Genomic DNA, 23,098 nt, shown 5'->3' on the forward strand with positions numbered 1-23,098 from the left:
CCCTTCCTGAAATATCTCTGCAATGAAACAGGGAAAGAACTATTTTTCCCTTTGTATCTTTTCGGGGGACATAGCATCTGCATGATATTGTATACCATGCATAGCTTTCCTTTCCATACGTGAAAGAAAAAGCCAGAGAAGGAAAATAATTTTAGCTCGTAGAATCTGTACATTTCCAGGGGCTGATTTTTCTGTATCGTGTTTGTTTTTCAGTAGGTTTTCCAATGTAATTTCTTAGGGATTCAGAACCTGGAACTTCTTCCCTTGAGGGAAGACTCTTCCCTACAATTGAGTAGAGCAATTAGTTAACATTAGTGAAGCGCTTTGAAGATGTGAAGTACTATATAAATGTTAAGTATTATGAGTATTAGTATTATTCAATTCATAAAGATTTCTCTCATGATTATCAACCCAGATTTCCCTTTGCTTACTTTCATCCCATTGCTGCTTGAACCAGCCTCAACTGTATTTCTTCATTCTTAGTGTTTACAGTTTCAAAATGTAGACTACTGTATTTCCCTGCTTTCTTCAGGTTTAGTTTCCTGTTTCTCAAGCAGAAATATACAGGTATTTGAATTTTCTCAAATGAGTCCTTGATCTACTTTAAATCATTCTTATGTCAAGTTAACTGAATTGATAATAGTATTCTTAACATTATCATTTAGGAGATATCTGTAATTGCTTTGGTGGTAGCTTGCCTTGCAAGCTTACATCTAGCTTGTTTTTTGCTATTCTTTGCTACTCCAAGTTCTCTCCATTTGTGTCAGGATTTAGATCATCACACCATGTTGGAGCTTTTTTTTTTTTCCAAGGCTGAATATGTCTATTCTTTTTCCACATTTCTTGCTTCTCTAGATCATCTGCAAGGTCTCCAGTCTCATACTGTCTTCCAACACCTGCAAATCTAATTAATTTGCTGTCATTTGTATCACCCAGTTCTCTGTGACTTTTCATAAATAATTACCAGTCACTTCATAAATTCATTAACTAATTCCCTTTAGCCCTGAAATATGTATCCTTCAGACTAAAGAATTTGTATATTCCCCGCCCCCCAATAATTTATTTTCAGCAGCTTCATAGAGGCAGGTATTGTACATCAACATGGTCTTCATTATCTCCTACTTGCTAATATTCCTTTTTTAAATTTTTTCTCATAGTTTAAAATTATTAGTAAGTTGGCCATTTTAGGATCATCATTGATTTAATTTCTTCGTATATTCATAGAATTGCTTGCTCTTTGGTGTTTCTTTTTTCGCAATCATCTTGCATGCCTTTTGCAAGATGTATTTTTAAACATGTTTTTGTTTAGATATGCACTTATTCAGGATTTCTTGCTACCCCTGTTTTATGTCTGTGCAGCGTAACACCTCAGTATATTCCTGCTTATTTCCTTTTCTTGTTTTCCATTTCTAGCCGTGGTAATATTTTCAAGCTTGGGTCTTTGAACAGTCCCCTAGAGGCTGTGTTGGCCACTTCCGAGTCCATGTATTTTCTTTTTTGGAGAAATACATCTACTTTTCTATGAATGTAGAATGTTGACAGCATGCCAGCCTTTTCTCATGTTAGGAATTGAATATATTCTCCCATGCTCACCAGGTTTTTATTACTCCAGTATTAGTGTCTTAAAATCAAGTTGCCTCCTTCCACTGTCACGTGAAATGACTTCTAAATATCTCATCTTCGATCATAAAGCCAAAAGTCTAAGCAAGAGGCTTCCAGTCTTTATATGCATATCCACTCTTCTCATCATGGATTGGCACACTATCAAGTTGCCACGGACACCCAATAAACATATATGCCTATGATATTTCTAAGGGTTGCTTCGCTGATAATTAACTCTCTGTTAGGCGAGAGTTTTTAACTGTGTCGTACTGGAGCACAGTGCATTATATCATGGCAACAAGAACCAATTTTTTTTATCCTCCTTAGAATACACCTTAAAATATGGGGTTTTTTTACTTATTTTACTATATTTTATATATTTGCGTACATCTTAAATCAATGCAGTATTTTAAATAATCTTAGTCCCTTGGATATCTGTAAATTTTGTGCTGAAGCTGGAATTACAACCTTGTTGTGTTGCTCCATGTTTCAGCATGGATGGTAGATAATGTTGCTGTTCACAGAGCTGAGAAATATTTAGACATGACAGAGCTGCTTATGCTTCTAAACACTGGTTTGACTTTAATTTTTGCTGAGACTTGTAGTTTTCCCTATACTGACTGTTTAGTTAAGTGATGTTGGTTGGACAGAGCTAATTATGCTAGATTAAAAAAGCCCAAACCCGCAGGCTTTTGTGTAGTAGATCGTATTACTCCTAATTTGCCTATTCTGCTTACCTCTGAGAGTCTGTATGCAAGTTTTCTAACTAAATCCTGTCTATAAAACCCAGTTCTATGGTGCGTGGGTGAAAGGTGGTAGACGGGTGGAAAATTGGCTGGACCGCCAGCCTCAAAGAGTTGTCATCAGTCCAGCTGACAGCCAGTTGCTAGTGTTTAACTGCTTAACATTAACAACCTGGAGAGTGGGACATGATGCACCTTCAGCAAGTTTGCAGATAATACCACCTGGGGAAGCGGTCAATATGCTGAAGGGTAGGGCGCAGGATTCAAGGGACCTTAACAGGCTGGGAAAATGGTTTGACAGAAACCTGTTTAGGTTCAACAAAGGGAAATGCCAATTCCTTCAGCTGGGTTGAACTAATCTCATGTAACAAGATCAGCTGGGTGCAGACAACCTAGAAAGCAGTTTTGCCAGAAAAGAACTGCATGTCCTGCTGAACAGCAATTTGAACATGAGTCAGCATTGTGCCTGTGTGATGGAGTAACCTAACCTCATACTGGACCATAATAGCAAAATTGTGGACATCAGGTTGATGAAGTGGCACTTCCCCTCTGGTCAGCTCTGGTGAGACTGCATCTGTAGAGTACTGTGTCCACTTTGGAGCTCCACATGGCAAGGAGAACAGTGACAAACTGTAGAAAGTCTAGCAGAGGCAACCAGGACAGTCAGGGGGCTGGAGCATATAACCTACTGGGAGAGGCTGAGAAAGCTGGGCACCTTCAGCCTTGAGAAGAGACGATTGAGCGCAGATCTTCCTGCTTTCTGCAGCTGCCTAAGGAGAGGGTGTAGACAAGAAGGAATGAGATTGTTCTTGCAAGTCATCAGCAACAGAGCAAGAGACAACAGGAAGAAGTTACAACTTGGAAAATTCTGATTAGCTATACAGAAAACATTTTTCTCTGTGAGCGTGATCAAACACTGGAACCAGAGAAGTTGCCCAGAGAGGTTGGTTCACCAGCAGTGGAGACATTAAAAACCTAACTGGACAAGTACCTTAAACCTGATCTTCTTCACCCTGCTTTGAAGGATTGGACTACATGACCTCCAGATTCACTATCGATGTAGTTATTTTGTAATTCAAGGGTTATTGTGAGGGGTGACGAAGAAATGGACTAACAGTTCTATTTTGTTGAAAGAAAAATACTCTTATAGTGATACTTACACTTGGAAAACTAACATCTTATAGCATGTCATGAGAACTGCATCTGTGAAACAAGCTGAATCTGTGGACCACTATAAGAAATTATAACAGGGGAAGTCTGGCAAACCTTGGGCATTAAGATAGAAGCTGTAGAGTAGTGCTTATTCTGCAGATTTGATTCCATGTGATCCTGAAATGCATGCTATGCACAGTACTGTCAAGCAGCGAGTTCTTTGGTTGCCATTTCACTGTGTATATGGCACTCCAAAAATGTTGCAACTTTTAGTCCCGGTGTTCTGTAATCATGCAGAATCATGAAACTTCTGTCCAAAACTTACTAGCCTCTGATGTCTGGCTTGTATTCACTTCTTTCCACAGGGACAATTTCAGGACCTAGGAAGGATGCAGCCATACCTCCTGTGTTGACAGGCAGCAGCAAAGAGCTTGCAACCACAGCCACATCACCAATCCAGCATGACACTTCATGGTAAGACGCTGGGTAATCTCTGGTTAAAGATTCTGCAAACACAACCATCACATTCTCCTAGATGCAGTGAAGTGGCTGAATTTCTATGATATTTCATGTTAGCATGAGCTGGATAATATAAACTAAAACCTGCCATATCCTTTTGACATTTATAGTAAGCGTTAAATTGCTTGTTAGAATAAGAAAAGCAGGAATATGCCAAGTTCTAACATTATAATTTTGCTTAGATTTTGAACAGAAAGTATTTTATGTTCCAAGCCCTGACACATTAAATACGTTTGTAAATAATTTGAATGGATGGTGTTAACCCGTTAGGTTTTAAATCCACTTGAAGATTTTAATCCCCCTATATTCACACTCCTTCCCCCCCCCCAGTTTTGTCAAATGTCATTTCTTTTAAAATGTTTTGTACCAGAGTTATTTTATGTTTAATGACAAGCAACAAAATCACATTAAGTCAGCATTTACTGATTATGCTGTATATCTGCACTAAATGCACTGGAAAAGCAGCATTATTGCTTATGCTCCAATGAAGAAACAGAAAGCAACATTGTTGTTAGACTTACGAGTCTAAAAACAACTTGGTTTCTTCAGGCGGGATTACAATTCTATGGGTAAGTGCCTAGAAAAACAGCATACAGCCCTTGCTTTTCCTTATCATATCCCACATTTTCTCATAATAAAATCTTTACTTAAGCAACAAAGTAAATGCAGATTGAAGTATGAATTTGCTGTATTTTACACCACAAGTTAGATGACTTTGTGCAGTGGCATGATGAGAATGTGTGACCATTCATAAGAAGAGTTAAATGTTTCTTGGAGAATGAGAGGGCTTGAGTCAGATTTAATCTTCTCCTGACCCAGTGGACTAGGAAAATGTATGCCTGATATCATCCCTGTGTTCTTGGCAGCAGCTGGCAGTTTATTTCTGTCTTCTGAGAGAACTTGCAATATATAATAGGTGAAAAACCACTATCAATATTGACAGATTTGTACTTACTTGCTACAGAAACACTTTTTTTTTTACTTCTGAAGGAAGGGATGATAATTCTGGGAGGATTTAAGAACTGAGACAGATTGGGCTCTGTTTCCCACAAGTAACTATGTTTAAACAAACAGAAACCAGAAGATTGCCTAAGCATTTCTCTTAGAAGCACAGGTTACCTTTGGAAGCCAGTAACATCAGATGAAGAGCAGTAAAGTAAAGATGCTGCGTGATACTGTCTAATAGTGATAAGTTGAGATTCCATTCAAGCACTGAGGAGTAGATATAATTATTCACATCATACAACAAAGGCTCAGAAAAAGGAATTCTATTCAAGAGGATTGATGGTCCATTCTTTTCCACAGAGGGGAGTAAACTAAGTGTTGAAATACGCTGTTAGAAACCATATCAGACAAAGTGATCAGCAAAGGGAGTCTGATTAGCTGTCATCCTTAAAGGTTTACTTTACCAACTGATGACAAATTTTGAAAAATCCTTAATTTTTGGCATGCTCTCTCCCATGCTTCCCTGCTTTCTTTTTCTCTGTTCATGCTGTAAATATAATTGACCAGTTTAAGCAGCCATGTTGTGCTTTCCCTTACTCATGGCCTTTGCTAATTGAAAATGGTAAATGGACAAGTATTTCTGTGGAGACCTAGAGCTGATCCTATCCTTCATCAAAAAACCTGCTTGGGCAGCAGGTCAGTCTCGATTTATCACTGAATGGTTATAAGCTTAGACTGCAGGTTTAACTAACTAAATTAATCAATATTGAGAATTATTGCTTCTTTTGAACCACTAACGTTAGTGTTTGTCAGCATGTTCATTATAATCCGTGACTGGGGGGGTTAACAGCTTAACCACAACAGTTGGCACGGGCCTGAAACTTGCAGCACAAAGCCCTAGCCTAAGAGCAAATTTATTTATTCGGTAGTACGTGTAAACCTAATTACTTTTGACTATTTAAATTTATAGGACTAGGTTCAACTCATGTTTGTGCCAGCTTTAACTAGCACAAACCCTGGCACCCGGCAGTAGCAGCAATGGAAAGCCTGCCAGGGAGAAGGTGTTGGAAAGCGACAGAAGCTCCCTGCCAGCGCGAGGCATCGGGGTGCTAGTGCAGCTTCTGGGGAGGGCTGGCTGGATAAGCAGGCATGGCAGGTAGAAGATGCATTGGCTTGATAGCCTGTCTTGGCAGGGCTCAGCTGGAGGCTGCAGTGTGTCGCAGCTACCTCCTGCTTGAGGAAGAATGGCTGCAGTGCTTTCTTCTCTCTCTGAATGAATCAAGTCTGGGACAAGAAATAAGTGTCCCTGGAAGGTAAAGGTATGTGCTATGAGAGCCCTAGTTCTAGACCTGTAGAATGAGCAGGCTTGCAGAATGAATGTGCACAAGGTGTCATCAGTGATATCGCTGAAAGAAAAATTTATTCGTCTGGCATGTTGATCTGGGCTAATAACAGATTTGTTTGCCCATCATGCTTCTGTGCAAGCCTGTTGCTGCTTTTCGTAATACAGCCAAGCATTGCGTGTTTGGTTCTCCAGTGTTCTTAAGCCAAGTGTCTACACCTGCGTGGGCCCCTTGAAATTATGTTCACAGCAGGTCTGGAAAGCTTTTCTGCTCAGTATGCCTATTCATCTAGACCAAAGCTGATACATTTGGGAAAAAGAATCATAGGCAAGGTTGGGGCTGGGCAGATTTGGAAGATTAAGTTTGTTCCCTACCCCTAAAGCATGTTTCCTCTGAATGTCTTAAACATTACCTTTCTGGTGACTGAGGACATCTTTTTGGTAGCTGTTGTTTGCCTAGAAGAAAGACTCTGGGTTTTGGCTGTGGGCTGGAGGGGAGCTAGAAAAGGGAGGTAGTGGCATTTGTCTGCTTTCATTTAGTAATGAAGTTTTTACGTAAACTAGGTCTTACGTTAGGTATAATCAGGTTACTGATTTCAGCAAAATAAATGTTGTGTTGCAAAACAGAAATGAAAGTGCTCTAAATCAAAGTATTAAGCTATTCTTTTTTTAAAAAAAAAAGTGTTGTAAATTGTGCCTTGTGGAAGACCATTTAGTTTGTTTACAGCCCTGGTGCAGTTGTCAGGCTCTCCCCACGCAGAAACAGTTGTAGTGTCGAGTTTGGCACAGTAAGTCCTATAACACTGCAGATAATCAAGCACTTAAAAAGACACAGGCAAAGGTTGTTCTGCTCACCATGGAAACAGATAATTCTCCTGTAACAGTTTTCACTTTGGGCATCTAAGAAGTGAATTTAAGAACAGTTAGGTAAATTAAGGGATTGAGTGATAGTCTGGGATTTCAGCATTAAGCCTATGTTTTCTTGTTGCAGTTTTAAATCAGAGGTTTAATGCTAGCTGAATGCATTGTCTTCGAGTGAAGTTTCTTGTAGCCATTAAAATAAGTGATTTAGAAGTTCCTGCAATATGAATGCTGTATTCGAGCTGTATTATTATCTGTTAGACTACAGTGGCCTGTTGGTCTTTTTATAAACAGATTGTACTGTGTAAATTTGTGTTCAGGGACATTTTAAAAACAAAACTATTTACCCAATTGCCCAGCACATCTCAGGTGAATGTGTATTCAGAGACTTTTAAGCAAATTAATATCTGATGTAAAATATAATATGCAGAGTTGTATACTTAATAATGCACACTGGAATAGTCTAGATTAGATCTGTTATGCTGAGTGGTAGGAAATACGACAGTGATGAGGTTTAAGCTTTTGCCTTACTTATGTGCGGTAGTTGCCCTTCAGATCTGTGCATGTTGGATGCTTAAATATGGTTGTGCTCTTAAGACAATACTGTGAAGTTCCTTCTACTCCAAAGTCTAAACAAACACTGCCAAAGAAACAGAATTCCCTCCCCCCCGCCCTTTAGGATCACACACCATTCAAGATTCAAAAGTGGGACAAGGAGGAGAGAACTTTCATTCCAGATCTAATTTAGGAACACTTGAAGGGATTAAAAGTGCGTTTGGAGTGGGGTGGTGAGTTAGGTGTTGGATGTAGTAGAAGGTGCAAGTTTTGCCTACTTGCTGGGAAAGCCAGCAGCACAAAAAGTCCAGTGTAGTTCCTTATGCAAGTGATAAAATGAGACATTGGCAAATTAATCTCTCTTATTCACAGTGTAGGTTGTTAATTGTTCTCTCTGCTGGCTGTCGATATAATGTGAAATTTTCATTCCCCATTCAAGATGGAAAAAGTTGTGGCTGAAAATGTTAACATTTGCATTTTTATTTGTTGATTTATTTAAAGGACAGCCTCTCTTACAGCAATCCATCACTCAGTGACACCCCAAATATGAATAATGTATTGTAGACTTGCGGTTACAATGTGTAATAAGTGCCAGAGACAGTAGAAGAATGTTAACTATGTTGCAAATGTAATATTTATCGACTCATAGTTTATTGCTTTGGAGGTTCAATAGTACTGACCATAGGACATTAATATCACTTATCTTGATTTTAGTTGGGCACCTCTGTATGTAGAAGTAACCCATCTATCTCACACTTACAAAATAAATGTGAATTTTACAGCGCTTTGTGAGAAGTGCATTATAGGTTTCCTTGCTTAGTGCTCACAATTCTCCTTTTCTGTCTTCTCGTTTACTTATATCTGACATTGATCCTGCTCTAACTGCCTGACCCAGATGGTGAGCATCTCAGCGCTCTTCTAGAGGCTTTATTTACTTGCTGCATTATGATCTTGCGCCTCTGATGGTGTTTGGACCAGGTCTCTCTTCCTGTTAAAGATCAGTGTCAAAAGAGACTTTTAGATAGTTTTCTAATGCTTTTGTCTAAAAAGACGATGTCTGAGAGGCTAAAACAGAGATAACTTCTCTTTTGGAAAGACATGCATAGCAAATCTAAAACATTTCTCTTTTAGAAGATTGTGGCTATCAGAACTAGAAAAGTTTAATTAGGTCAACAGTTGTTATTATAGACAAGGCATCTGTGTTACAGAGAATTTTGTAATCAATGAATAGAAATACATTAGAGCAATTTTGGAAGACTGGTATTTAAAACTCCAATGTTTTTGAGAACCGAAATTTTCTTGATACTCTATGTAAGAAAAAAATTTGCAATCAGGCTATGCTATGGCAGCAAATCAATCAGTAGTAATCATTCCTATCTTCAGTACTTGCTCCAGGGTCTTGCTTCAGAAACTGATACAGACTGGTCAAACGCTACTCCTTATCTATGCTGTTCGGTTTCAACCACTAAAAGCTCTGAAGTCTCAGGGGTGAAATGCAGATGTGAACCCAGGACTGGGATCAAAACCAAATTTAACAATGGGAGATTTCAAGCTTGTGTTGAAATCAGATTTCACCTGTGAAGCCTGGCTCTTGGGAAACTTGGAAATGGATTCAGCCATGAAAATAATAAGACTTGATTGTATTTCATGTTGTAGACATCAAGTAAATTTTGAAATGACATGCTGTATTTACATTTGAGGTTATAAAATTTAACACATCATCAGCTTCTTTTTCTTTACTGTGTGTAGCAGGAACACCTATTTGTGTCAAAGCCACCTACCTAATAGCTGCTTTGCGATAACAGTTTTGGCGTGTCCGTTGCTGACAATGAAAATCATATTGGGAAATTCTGACTTGCAGTGCAAAAGGATTAATGTTAATTAGCAACTGTTGGCTGTAATTGTCACCCTCATTAAAATGCAGAATTATGTATTTCTTAGTTATAAATAACCTTTCTAATTGTACTTGATGTATGCCAGTTTAATCAAAAAGTACACTTGCAAACAGGCAGATATTTGCATTAATCTAGCGCTGGATCTTTGAGTCTTTTTTGATCGTCTTTTATTCCAAAGTTGACTAGTTGGGGGAGGTCTATTACAGCTACATATCCTTTACACATTTTTTTTTAATTCAGCTCTGTGGATCTGACAGGATTTTGTATTAAAATGAGGGAAATGTCTTCTGGGAATGTTCAGTGCAACAGAAAATGTGTCAGTTTTGAAGTAGTTGGCAAAGTTTCCATCATTCAGTGGTATGACAAAAACTTGATTGTAGTTTGAAAGTAATAATAAGCAAAGGAAAATAGAGTACAAATCTTATTATGAAGCTGACTTAACTCTTTAAGTCTGCTTCCTACAATCATTTTCACTGTTATCTTAATTACTTTTTTACTTTTTTTTCCTCCTGTGCTTTTGCAGGTTCTCGAATACCATGTTAAATCTTAAGTGAATGTTTTTTCGTTGGATGTGTTTCCTGTTTGCACTTGTAATCACAGCAATGAAAACTTGGTCTCAAAATACTTTTGAAAAAAATATTTTCAGGTTCCTTCTGTGCTGTGCTTTGTCCCTTTGTCAAAAAAACTGATTTGACTATCTTTTCTTACTTCACTGATACTCGAGTGCTCTGTGTTGTAGCTTTTAAACATTTTCTTGGAATTACAGTGATAGCAGTTTCTACAGAGCTTGGCAAATTAAGACCAGTCTTGATTCCTGTCTTCACGGTTCTTTAAGGAACTGTTCTACATGATTCTCCTCCTAGCACTGTAGTCCTTTTCTGCTCCTTCTTCTGCAGAGGAGTCTCCTCTTGCTTTTTTGGTTTGTTTTGGTTTGGTTTTTTTTTAGAGATGGGAGGAATGGAGTGAGAATATGACAGAATAATTGCATCTTGCTTTAAGAAGCCATTCTCCCAAAAGATGGCTCTGTCATACTTCTACCACATTGCTTATGTGTTAATGTATTCCCCCTTCTCTCTCTCCTTCACCTGCCTGGACCTTTCAGCTGTAAACTCTTCAGGGCAGGATCCTGGCACAGTGCATCTCCGTGCTTGATTGGCCTGTGTAATAGTGATGATTAACTTTGATGCGAGTAGAGTTAGGGTGGAATTCACCTTGCTTATCTTGAGACAACTGAGCTAGTTACCCTAAGCTGCTTTGATGGTCAGTGACTTACTTTAGGATCAGTTAAATCATCTTTTGGTGGTACCTGTCTTCCTGTGGACTGTAAAATAAGCCTAGAGTAATGTGCACTGACCCCTTATCCCTCTCGTAGCTGAATATATGGAACTAAAAAGAAGTTGTTTGTCATTCATATTTTCATTATGGATTGGAGGCAAATGCAGTGTTAACCTTTGTGTTGCATGGTCAATGCCTTGATTATTAACACAGTTTTAGTGCTTGCATTATAAATCAAAGGGGCAGGTACCAAATATGCTGGGAGAGGGAGTGGATATATATGATTGTGAACATCATACATATCCACTCCAGGGGATATGTATCTATATCCATATGCAGTGGCATGTAAGCTTGTGGTGTGGTAACATGTTTATGGCGATGGAAAGCTGGGAAGGATGGAAGTTGTCACTGCTTTGGAGAATCCTTTTTAGAAGTGACATGAAGTGGTGGTGCCCTGTAACTGAAACAGAGGTGACCAGGATACTGCAGTGTTTCTGAGGTCTCAAGAGGGCCTTGCACCAGCCATTTCTCACCTCTGCTGGTCAAACATAGTGTGCGTCAGGAGGTGGTTTCAGCAGACAGATACAGCTCTGTCTTCTCAATTATTTCCAGCTGATGAATTGCCTACTTACAATAGAAATTCTCGCCTCTCTGTCACTTACGGACATTAACCAGTGCTTTACACTATTTGATTTGCCCCATTTCCAGTTATATATGTACTGTTTTTTTCCTTCATGATATTCTAATTGTCTGCCTCAACGAAGACATCCAGCTTTTGTTTTTACTACCGTGAATAGCACTGTATCGGCAGTAAATGTCATCTCATTATTTGTCCTTTTTGTAGGCCACTTATGAATGCGTTAAAGAGTTCAGGCCCTAGCAGATTTCTATGAGACTCCACTGGTGACCTCCCTGCCCACTTTATAGCAGACCAATTTTAATGTTTTCTGTTTATTTTCTGTCTTTTAACCAGTTACCTATCCATTAATGGATTTTTCTCTTGGTTTATGCAACTTTTAAGTCTTTGGGGATAGATTTGCTGGAAAGCTTTTGGAACTCCAGATAGACTATATAAGCTGCATTTTGCTTTTTCAGATGCATAATAATTCCACAAATCTAGTAGAGGTCCCCAGTGAATTACTAGTTAATTTAAAGACTCTTCACCAATATGTTAAGTTTATCGATTCTTTGCTATAATTTCTATCAGTCTCCTTGTTCTAAACATCAGATCTCTTCATTTGTAGATCTTTACATCACTCCAGATCCCTTCAAAAAAACCTTACATTTGCCAACTTTCAGTGCCGCAGTTTTAGGCAATTAGTTGTGCACTAGAGTTAATAGTTCAGCTATTTCATACTTCAGCTCCTTCAGAAGTTTAAGCAAGTATCAGCTGATCCCAGCAATTTTTTATTGTCCATTCTGTTGATTTGTTCTGCAATGCATTTATATGACACTTCAACTTGGGACAGGTCTTCAAGTGTGTCCTCGGTGGCTTCAGAAGCTTCTTAAGTTTCTGCATAGTGAAGATGTGTCAGCACATCGAGCTTTTCTGCTATGACCTTATCAAACTTAGGTGCTCTTTTTTAACTTTATCTCCTCTTGGCTTTCACAGATACTCAAACTTCCTATTTTTGATACATTTAAAGTGTTCTTTTTTATTAGACTGTATGCTTTTAGCAAGATTACCCTTAAGTTGTGGCTGTGCTTTGTTGTGGGGTTTGGTTTTGTTTGGTTTTTTTTGTTGGGTTTTTTTCTTGTGTAGCATATCAGGTTGTTTTCTGTTTTCTTTATTTGGACCTGACTGGACATAACTGTCTCCTTTACTGTTCCACTTAACCAGTGTGATTCTGATCTTTCTGAAGTCTTTCTTCGTAGGTTATCTGTCCTTTTGTTTGGGCCTTAGTATAAATGTTAGACATATGTGTGCCATTTGCAAATATTTTTACCCTTTTAACTGCCCCTTTTAATTTCTTTCTAACAAACTTTCTCATTTTTATATTGTTTCCATTTCTGAAGTGAAAGACTGCTGTAGTGAATAATGCATGCTGTTACCCTTGGGTCATCACATCTGAGCGGTGCAATAGACTGCTCTCAGGTATAAGGGAGATTTTATGGAACAAAACCACAATGGGCCTGGACTCTTCAGCTTGGAAAAGATGTGGCTAAGTTTAGGATACTATTAAAATTTTGTAAAATCAAAAGTGACATACAGAAAATGAGTAAGGAACATTTCTTTGTTGTCCTGTCTACTGGAGAAACTGGTGGCCACCAGGCAGAATTGTGAGACGGCACATTCAGAGTGTACAACATTTACATAGAGACCAGAGGCCATTAGCTCATATCCAAGGTTGTGGTTTTCTCTAACTAGTACAGCTTTTTAGATAGTCACCCATAATATATGGATTATAATAATGATTTTCCAATAACTACATGTTCATCTACTAACATCCTTGTTAAGACATTTCTGATGTGGAAAAAACCCCATATCTGGGTTTCAGTCTCAATCTCGTAATATTACATATCTGGAATTAGTTCGATAGGACATAATAACAGAAGATTCAGGCCCTGATTTTTCCTGGGTAGGGTAGTGAAATAACCAAGGCATCTTCCACGTTTGGGTAGGGAAAGTCATGCCAGTGTTTCAGTGTAAAGGCTGTTGAACATGTTTTTGGTTTTTACATTTTCCAGCATTCCTTTTGGGAACCTTGAATCATGTAACATACCTTCTAGTTTTCTGATACAGATCTGAAGGAAACAAAGACTTAATGGTGTAGTCCCTGGTTATAGATCTTTGCTCAAGCTGAGTGCACCAATTTTTACTCTAGGAGTGACTTGTTACCTCTTCCTGGACCAGACTTCCTGTCCAGAAACAGAGGCTATTGAACATTGTTAAGTTTGGCTTTGTGATGGGCAGTGACTACAGCACTAAAATTGTCTCCTCAACATTTAGATAATGTTAGAGGGTTTTTTTCACCATCTATGTCATTGTAGATACAGATTATATTTAGCATTTATATTTCTCAGTGCAATCTGCTTCTAGCTCCCAGGCAATTTGAGGTCACTTATGGTGATTTTGATCTGGTTTGTGTTGTTTGTTAGGTGGCACCTAATTTATGGCCCTCTTTGGGGGGGGGGGGGGGAAGTGAGTAAGTTAAGTTGTTTCTTTTAGTCTGAGTGTGTTGGGAGGGAAATAATTTGAAAACATAATGCAAAATTAAGCCTTTTATTGAAAATAATGTTGTGTCTTTGGTTTTTGCCCCGTACAAGGTTAGCTCTGTCTGTTTTAGTAATGGTGCCTTAAGTGTTGATTTTCTCCTTTGGTTCTTCCCATCCATCAGTTTTAAAGGATTTTGTTTTGATACAGCTGGAGAACAGAGAGTACTTTGCTTTTAAAGTACTTTTTTCTGTAAAAAATAAACAAAGACATTCCAGACTACTAATATATAATTTATGTATTTAAAAATCCTTTAAAGGAGATTCTCAAAGCTTCCAATGCCATTGTACTTTTAACTTTCATTTTTGCTTCATCTGCATTGAATCATCTTTTACTACTTAAAACAGAAATTGGGTTTATTGAAACATTTCAGTTCTGATTATTTTTTAATAAAGATGAAGAAGTCTAACCTAATGAAATCACTGGAATGAAATGAGAAAAATTTAAAAAAATTAATAAGCTGAGAAGTTGAAGATTTTATTAAGTCACATTTGGCTGTATGTTTCTCTGTGTGTGCTGTCTTGGATCATAAGGGTGAGAAACATGCCTTGTCAGGAACGACCTTTGCACTGCTAGACTGACTTTTACTGTTAGATTTCCAGAAGGGTGACTGGAAACAGGTTTCCAATAGTACTTATGTGTGTAACTTCTGTGCCTGGGATCACAAAATTGTGGTTTGAGATGAGCAGTGGCACTGAATTCAGATTTTTTTTCTTCCCTGCTATAGTTTAGACTATAAATATGTTTTGTAGGATGCGTGCATGTCTGTCAGGTATCTGTGAAACACTGTAATGTACAAGCAGCTTTATAATTTATGAATTTGCAGACTTTTCCATACTCTTAGAAAGAAAATGCTTCCTGCTCCATGCAGATTGTCTGATAATTCAGTGTTGCACTGTGTGGGTGTATTTGTAGTATAAAGGGCACTGTTTGTAACTTTGCAAGTCTCGAGTCTGACATGGCAGGTTCTTGTAATTGTGTCTGTGTCCCTCCCTGTATGTGGGTCTGCCAGAATTTTTCAAGCTCCACTTTTGTTTCAATGACCTTGTCCTTGCTGAGGAGCCTGTATTTTTCCAGCACTGCCTTCCCTTTTAACTGTAACAGGTGAAGCAATTCCTACAAGGACTTCAGCAGTGCTCCAGCTGCTGCTCATCCCAGCTTCTGCTTGACTCTGTTAATTGCTCTGTGCATCCCCGTTCTTATCCGTATGCTTGGAATTTGGAACTTGCATATCCACCTTGTTCGTAGGCAACAAACCGACCGAGTAAGAGATGTCCTCTGCCTCCCCCTTATTTGCTGAGTTCAAATCTCTTTCAGTCTTCTTTTTCCTATCTCCTAATGACATCTCGCCTCCTGGATTTCTAGGCGTGAAAGAAAAGTGTGCTTTCTTAGCTCAGCCTGCAGTGACAGCTAGATACTACTGTGATGAGCATCTTAAGGAACGTCTAGATCACTAGAATGTATAGGCCTATTGTAATTATCAGTACAATTTTCTTGCTTTCACTTCTTCTGTTTTTTTATGAACTTTTTAGCAGCAGACTGTTTCTACCAGTGCACAAACCGTAACATCACATGGCATTGACTTTACTCAAACCAGAAGATTTTTGTGCCAAGGTTGTAACATTGTATCATTACTTCATTGTATCTGTGTGAAAATTTTAATTTCACGCCCTGCGAACTTCACTGTCTTTGTGCTCTCTGCTCATGTTGTTGCATAGAAGGGTAAGTCCCTGGGTCACATTCATTTTGTAGTGTGGTTTGGGTTTTTTTTAAAGTAAGAGTTCTGTTTCCTTTGAGAGGTCTTGCTGTAAAGTTAGCTGGGGATTTCTGCCAGAAAAATATTTGCAAGCTTAAAGTGATGATACTAAAAATATTTTTACTAAGTTTCTTAAAGTGTGGATATGACCTTCTTATTCAAAAAGAAAAAATGTGGACAGGGTTGTGTACTCCACTATGATGTAATTGTACATGAACAGATGCAAGTGATTTGGTAAAGTATGTGGGGAAGGGAGGGAAAACCTTACTTTAAATACGTCGTCAGGTTTCCCATACGTCCAGTCTGGTTTTAATGAGTTGCAAACCTTTCTGGGCAGAAGCCCTTGGTTAATGTTCGCATTGATTTATGGGGCTTCCTGGTTTGCAGGCAAGGACATTTTAAGCTTCACTGGTTGCACCATACCTGTACTGTATGGGTAAATCAGAGTCCGGTCCTTGCTAGTCAGTCCTTGCCTTTTTGTCATCTACTGTCTGTGAGGTTTAATGTGTTTATGAAAAGAAATACCCCACTATGAAGTCACAGAATAGCTGAGGTTGGAAGGCACCTCTGGAGATCATCATCTCAGGCTACTCAAGATGCTGTCTGTCAGATTTAGAATATCTCCATGGGTGGAGACTCCACAGCCTCTCTGGGTGACCTGTTTCAAACTGTGCCCGTTACCTCTTCTCCTTTCACTGGGCACCACTGAGAGGAGCCTGGCTCCATCTTCTTTCCTCCCTTCTTCAAGTGTTTATACACATTGATAAGATCACCCCGAGCTGCCTTTGCTCCAGGCCTAACAGTCCCAGCTGTCTCAGATTTTCCTGTGGTGTCAGATACTTCAACTCCGCAATCATCTTTGTTGCCCTTCACTGGACTTGCTTGAGTGTGTCCATGTCTCTGTTGTACTGGAGAGTCCAGCACTGAGCACAGCACTACAGCTGCTTCCCACCAGTGCCGAGTCAAGAGGAAGGATCATCTCCCTTGACCTGCTGGCAGTGCTGGCCTCTGGTGGCTTATGTTCAGTTTTTTGTCTACCAGGACAGCGAGTATCCTAGTCTTTCTTTGCAAAGCTGCTTTACAGCCAGTCACAGCCGGCATGTGCTGGTACCTGGTATTCCTCCCCAAGTGCAGGACTTCGTGTTTCTCATTGTTGAATGTTGTGAAATTCTTGTGGGCCCATTTCTCTTGCCTGTTGAAGTCCCTCTTTGTACACCTTGTGGCCCCTCTAAGCCTAGAATATATCCAGAAGAATATGGGAATGACAGACTTAGCATCAGTCGCTTGAGCTGTTAAATGCCCTGCCTGTCTGGTAGTATCAGTGACCTTATGTAGTTTCTGACAGAAACGTGGACTATCCACAGGTGTATGGTTATCGAAAAGTAATCCTGCAGAGCCCGAGATCATCTTTGCTAGTTACTGCTGGGAATGAACAAACTAAAATTTCACTTCCCTGCCCATCTGTTCAGCAACTGAAAGTAGATAATTTATCTCAGTGGGACACCTACCACCTGTGTAAAGTGTTTGAAAGAGATTGTTAGCGTGCGGTGACTACAGCCAAGGGACACCAGGCCTGAGCACCTTGTACTCCGTGCTTTACTGCTGTTTTTTTCTGTAGGATGCCTTCCAACTTGGTACTTGCACAGTGTCAAGCCTATTCAGTGCCTGTGTCCCTGTGAAGCTTACAAGTCTACCTGCTTTGCCACACGGCGTGCTCCTGTGCCGACTGCGTGCAACTTCTCGCCAGCAGTTGCCCCTCTTTAACATGCTAAACCAGGCACCACCAGAAAGCTGCATTTTTTACAGCTACTGTTTTATCTCAGTGGCTTCTCTTGAATTATGTATCCTCATCTTTGATGTATGAAATCTCAGCTGATTTAAAGATTACCCCAGAGAGTTCAGCACACCTGGAAATGAATGGAGTGGCAGATAGTCCCAAGGTTTCCACACCGCGTGCGGAGTAGGAAGTTTTACAGCAGTTGGGTACTGGAATACAATTTTTATGAGAGTGTTGTTTCTTCGTGTATGGTCTGTGCCCAAGCAATCCATTTGTTGGGATGCCAGGTATTTGAGCTCAGCTGCAATGTTTGTTCTCAGGCAGACTCACTGGAGTGAATGAGTTCAAAAAAAGAGGGAGATTGTGGGCTGTGCTGTTAGGGCTGGGCACCAATGGTTTCACAAGATAAGGTACCCAAAATTGTGTGTGCCCCGCTGGAAGGTGAGTAGAACAGAGCAAGTGAATGCAAACCTGGCTGAAAAGCAGTTGCTATCCTATGTGAGGCTTGTGAGTACATTATGGAGGAAAAAGAGGCAACTAAGCATAAACTACCTATATAATGTCAGCAAAATACAGAATCATAAGGTGTGTAAAGCTTAAGTGCTCTAGCCTGTGAAGCATACTTCAGTTTCTTCAGTGGGTGTTGTGGTCACTCTGCTCCCTGCAGAAATTAGACTTTAGATGAACTGCAAGATCCTATTCACCTCTCTTATGCTAGCATCGCTGGCATAAAAGATGATGCCAGTTACTATGTCATTAGCATTAATGAAATGATACCAATTAAAAGCTGAGAGCAACAAGCAGAGCTCAAGTTTGTAGTGCAGTCTGGACAGAAAAATGGACTTTCTGCAAGGCATAGTATGTCCATTGTCTGCATTTTGGCTGTTACTATACCTTAAATTTAAATTTCTATGGATTTCTCGGCAGTTTCAACCTATTAGCTCCCCATCACACCATCCTGCAAAGTGCCTTTTCTCTCCTAACTCTCCTGCTACACACCCAGCTCATGAACAGAGAAGAGCAAGACTTTGTTTTTTTCATAATATGTATTCTTTTTAAAGTCAAGCATCTGACTGAACACTTTCTTCTCACTGCTTGGTTGCTTTTTGCCTTTCTCTTTTTCTCCCTGTTCCCTACCATGGGACTGCTAGCACAGACAACAGGTGCTGTCATCATGGCCTTGCTGTTCCAGGAATTGGGAGCTGGGAGATGTTTGCATTTACCTCTGTAGTGTAATTCTGACTGATGGGTTCTTATCAGGTTTGCCAAGTCCATCCATCCAATTGTCTATATCTGTTGTGAAGACCAAGCGACCATAAAGTTGAAAACTGTGTTGTATTTTTGGAATCTGAAATTTCAGACAATGCATTTATGAATTATTTATGGGGAATGTGTTTTCAGTAATGTGCAGCATAAAATGGAATGAATGCGTATCCATACTTGCCCTGAACTCTCCAAAGTGCATGCTAATAAACAGAATGATAACCTACCATCACTTCTGCCCTGTAAGATTTACAATGCAAGCACTTTTCTATGTGGTTTAATTCAAGTCAGTTTGTCAACTTAAAGCTCTAGTGTTTTGTTTTAAAGGACAACTTGGTGAGTGATTTTCTATTACTTAAAGAAATCTAACTGCTTTTTCGCCCCTATTTCAACCAGAGCTGGTGTCTGTAAATTTTTCTAGTCATGCTGGCATAGAGTCATGCTAAATTATGCTTTAATTCACAATTAGAAGGAAGTGGCAACTGTGCAGAGCCACAAACCTTTCATTTAAAATGGCCATTATACAAGATCATGATTCTACAGGATGATTAAGATATTGAAGAATAATTAAGATATCTTTAGATTTTTGGCCATTTAGAAGTGCTGGGCTTATTTAATTTTTTTAAACCTCCCTGAAACAGCTTTTTCTGTAATGACAGTAATACAGGACTCTGTATTATCACAACTTGGTGTTTACTGGTATCTGAATTGCCTAACGGTGACTTGTTTTCACTGGTATAGCTGACAGGGCAGAGATAATTAAGAAACAGAAGAATTTGCTGCTACATTTTGCTACTAAACACTCCATGCCACAGCAGAAGAAATTAAACTGACAAGCAGGAGAGGAAGGACAGTGCAGATCCACGGAAAGAGCTGGTGTTTAGGTACAGTTATTGACAGTATGTAAAATATTTCACCAAGATAGGAAAAAAGAAAAGAAAAAGGCAAAATAAAAATTTTCCAAGCATTCACTGAGGTGTCTCATTTCCAGGGTGTCAAACAGAGAGCTTGCAATACTTATTCACACCGACACAACAAATGGCAATAGTCAGGGAAGAAACCCAGCCCCAGTGAACCAGTGGCAGAACTTCCATTGGCTTCCATAGGGTCACGATTCCACCCCAATATATGCACTTAAAACTACCACAGTCCGATTTTGTGCCTCTGCTCAATGAGGTTTTAAATCTTGCACAGCTGCAAGCAATTCTTGCCACAATGGTTACAAAGTCAATGAAAGCTCACAGTTCAGTAACTAAATGACAAGGTAAGAAACTTTGGAATCATAAAACGGTTATAAGTGCTTGACCTAAAACTATGCAGATCTCCCAGTGACTGTACAATTGAAGCAAAAAGTTGATTTATTGTCTGGCAGGCTGGGAATTTGGACTGAGCTTGTGAAAAAAGACAGATTGCTAATCCATATAAATGGTGATGGACTTTGCAAGCTGTGTGTAGTAGGTTTTTTTGCCCCTAAGCTGTGCCCCTTAGAATTGGTTTGCACTTATTTAGTACCCACAACGTTGTAGACAGTGTACAGGGTGTAAGGTAGTCCCAGCTTTGCTGAAAGGACACTAGGAAAAAGAGATGAAATGTGGAAAAGAAATCAAAACTAAGGGACAGCACTGAGACTGGCAGAGAGGAGGTGCAGAACTGTACTGTGACTTACATATGCAACCCTTTGTTATAGGCTTTAGTACATTATAAAAGAAAAGGCACAATTTTGAAGATGATTCATTGAATTAGAGTTTGCTTTGAGGGGAAAGCTGCTTGGGGACAAACTTGTAAAAGCAAAAAATTGAGAAGAAAGACTGTTAAGGCAGAAGAGGTAGGGGGGTGAGGTATGGCAGGAAAGATGATGACAGCTTAGTTTTGGCCCGGAACAATAAAAGGTGAAGATCTTGCTGCAGATATGCTATGATGACAGAGTGCTTAAAGGGAATAAAAGCTAAGCATGCTCTGAAGTGCAAAGTTATTATGTAATATCGCAGCAGAATCAGGGCCCCAGGTGCTGTGCATACACTGAGGTTCATTTTCTGATCTAAAGAGCTTTCAGGCTTGATGAGCCAGAAACGTGTGTGTGGGAGGGGAGAGAAGGACAATACAAACAGACTGATTGCAGAGGTGGTTGTTAAACTCCATGGTAGTTCCGTGGTTCTGTAATTTCTTTCTTTTATACTAAAACTTCATTCTAAATTATTCTTCTGTAACTGGCAGATCTGATTTAAAAGGTTTCTTTACTTCCCAGCACTCATGTCTTTGTTCACCCTCCGCCTTCCAGACTTATTACAACCTCAGTTATGCCAAATCAGCTGCCTGCAGCCGTACCTTAGAAGAAATGATCTGGGAGTTTTTGTTGTTTTTTAGCTACTGAAAGCACACAGAGACAAAAACAATGGAGAAGCCCTTTCAGTTGTATTTGACAGGTTGGTAACATGGCAGCAGGGTCTGAGCAAAAGTCCAATAAGGAAACAACAGAAAAGGCTGAGTTACCAGGAGCAAAGAGGTAGGATAACTGAGGATTGGGAGCATTGAGAAGGGAGTGCGGAAAGGTGAGGAAAGCAGCTGTTGGCCTCTGACTACAGAGCAAGTGAAAATGGCCTGTTTGTGTAGCAAGGAGGAATGAGACCAGCAGTAACTCTTATTTCAGTAATGACAGCCGGTTGGCTGCTATCGTAGGTGAAGCCAGGGTGAAAACTGAGGAAGAAAAATCTCTTATCAGCCCTGCCTTAGGGCACAAGTTTTCTGAGATGCTGTTGCTGGATCCGGCATCCTTTAGTACGCTGGCTCTGCTTGGTATGCAACAGGCCAGGGGCAAACCAGCAGTGCTCAGCCCCTTTCAAGACCAAGTCTGCTTTAGCTCTTTGCTGCTGTTTATCACGCTGGGGAGGGAGGGTTGTCTGATAACACTGCCAAGCATGGCTCATTTTTGTTAGAAAGGTGTGATGTTTTTACTCAGTTCTGCTACTTCGCTCCAAATTCTCCTGTGCAAAGGCTGTAATCTCTGATGCCATTTTCCACAAGATTTAGTGATAATTGTTAGTAACCCCAGAAAACTAGGCGTTGAGTTCATTGGTCTTGTAGGTCTTGCAGCATACAGCGATGTGTTGCAGTGCAGTGTATCAATACAGGCATGTGAGAGAGCGACCTGCAGAGCCATGAAGTGGCAGCAAAAAGGCTGTTGTCATCTGAGTCGGCGCAGACAAGCGTTGCGTGAGTGCTGGAGGGAGCTGAGCTCCTCTCTGTTTCTGATCACTTACTGGAAAGATACTGTCAAAGATCAGAGGAGAGTGGCAAAATCTGTTGCTATGCTAGAGGTATTGATTTATGAGAGAAGATTATAATATCCGCAGCTCAGATAAATGTTGACTGAGACTGGAGCAGATGGAAGAAATGTAATATTGTTCAAATACTTAAGGAGTATTGCACCAAAAAAGAGGATGAATTTCTCAGTACCATGCCATGTCTTTAGCTATAACTAGGCATGTAGAAGGGAGGAAGAAAATCCTCTTTGTTTATCTCTAGCTGACCATCAGAAACATGTTCTTGTTCGTGACACATACCTTTACCTCCTACCAAACTGAAGCAAAAATTCATGGAAGATTTGTGACACTTTCCATGCTACTCTGTTCCCCTTAATTGTATGTTGTATGTTTCCCACTGGACTTTGACTTACCTATTTAGACTGTGTGCTCTTTTGGAGAGAGGATTGCTCTTGCAAGTGGTAGTACAGTTGGTCCCCATGATCCTGATCATGGCCTTTAGGTTACACCGTAGCCTATAAATAAGTAATAATGATAATGATAGTGTCTGATATATTTGGCTGTGGAATGGCTTCCCAAGGAGAATAGCAAGAGGCTGATTGTTAGCAACAAATGTGAGGAAGCAGGCTGTAGGGAATGGCTCTCCATCAGCAGGGAGATGTCTGGATGATCTAATAAGTCTTTTCCTTCTCTAGGTTATGATTCTGTGAATACTGCCTCGGAGAGTTCTCTAAAAGTCTCTGATAATGTAAGCTCTCTATTATGTGGGTGTGGGTTTTACAGCACTCCAGGAGTCTCTTGCTGAAGACACTGTGTAAATATATTCTGTTCTACATTGTGTGATGTATTTTAAATAAAAGGCTCAGATCTTTTTTTAATTGCTTTGAAATAGTCTGCAGTTTGATCTTTTTCTCTAAGAATTAAGAAACTTTGAGATGC

General features: G+C 39.7%; 1 protein-coding gene across 1 annotated transcript in view; it reads left to right on the forward strand.

Moving 5' to 3' along the window:
- KIAA1328 (KIAA1328 ortholog) overlaps positions 1-23,098 on the forward strand; it is a 184,944-nt gene that overhangs the window by 150,523 nt on the left and 11,323 nt on the right. Inside the window, exon 10 of the mRNA XM_075411536.1 lies at positions 3,863-3,971. Within this exon, the coding sequence (XP_075267651.1) occupies positions 3,863-3,971 (109 nt within the window). The remainder of the gene's footprint in view (positions 1-3,862; positions 3,972-23,098) is intronic.

The sequence above is a fragment of the Opisthocomus hoazin genome, chromosome Z (assembly GCF_030867145.1).
Source record: "Opisthocomus hoazin isolate bOpiHoa1 chromosome Z, bOpiHoa1.hap1, whole genome shotgun sequence".
NCBI lineage: Eukaryota > Metazoa > Chordata > Aves > Opisthocomiformes > Opisthocomidae > Opisthocomus > Opisthocomus hoazin.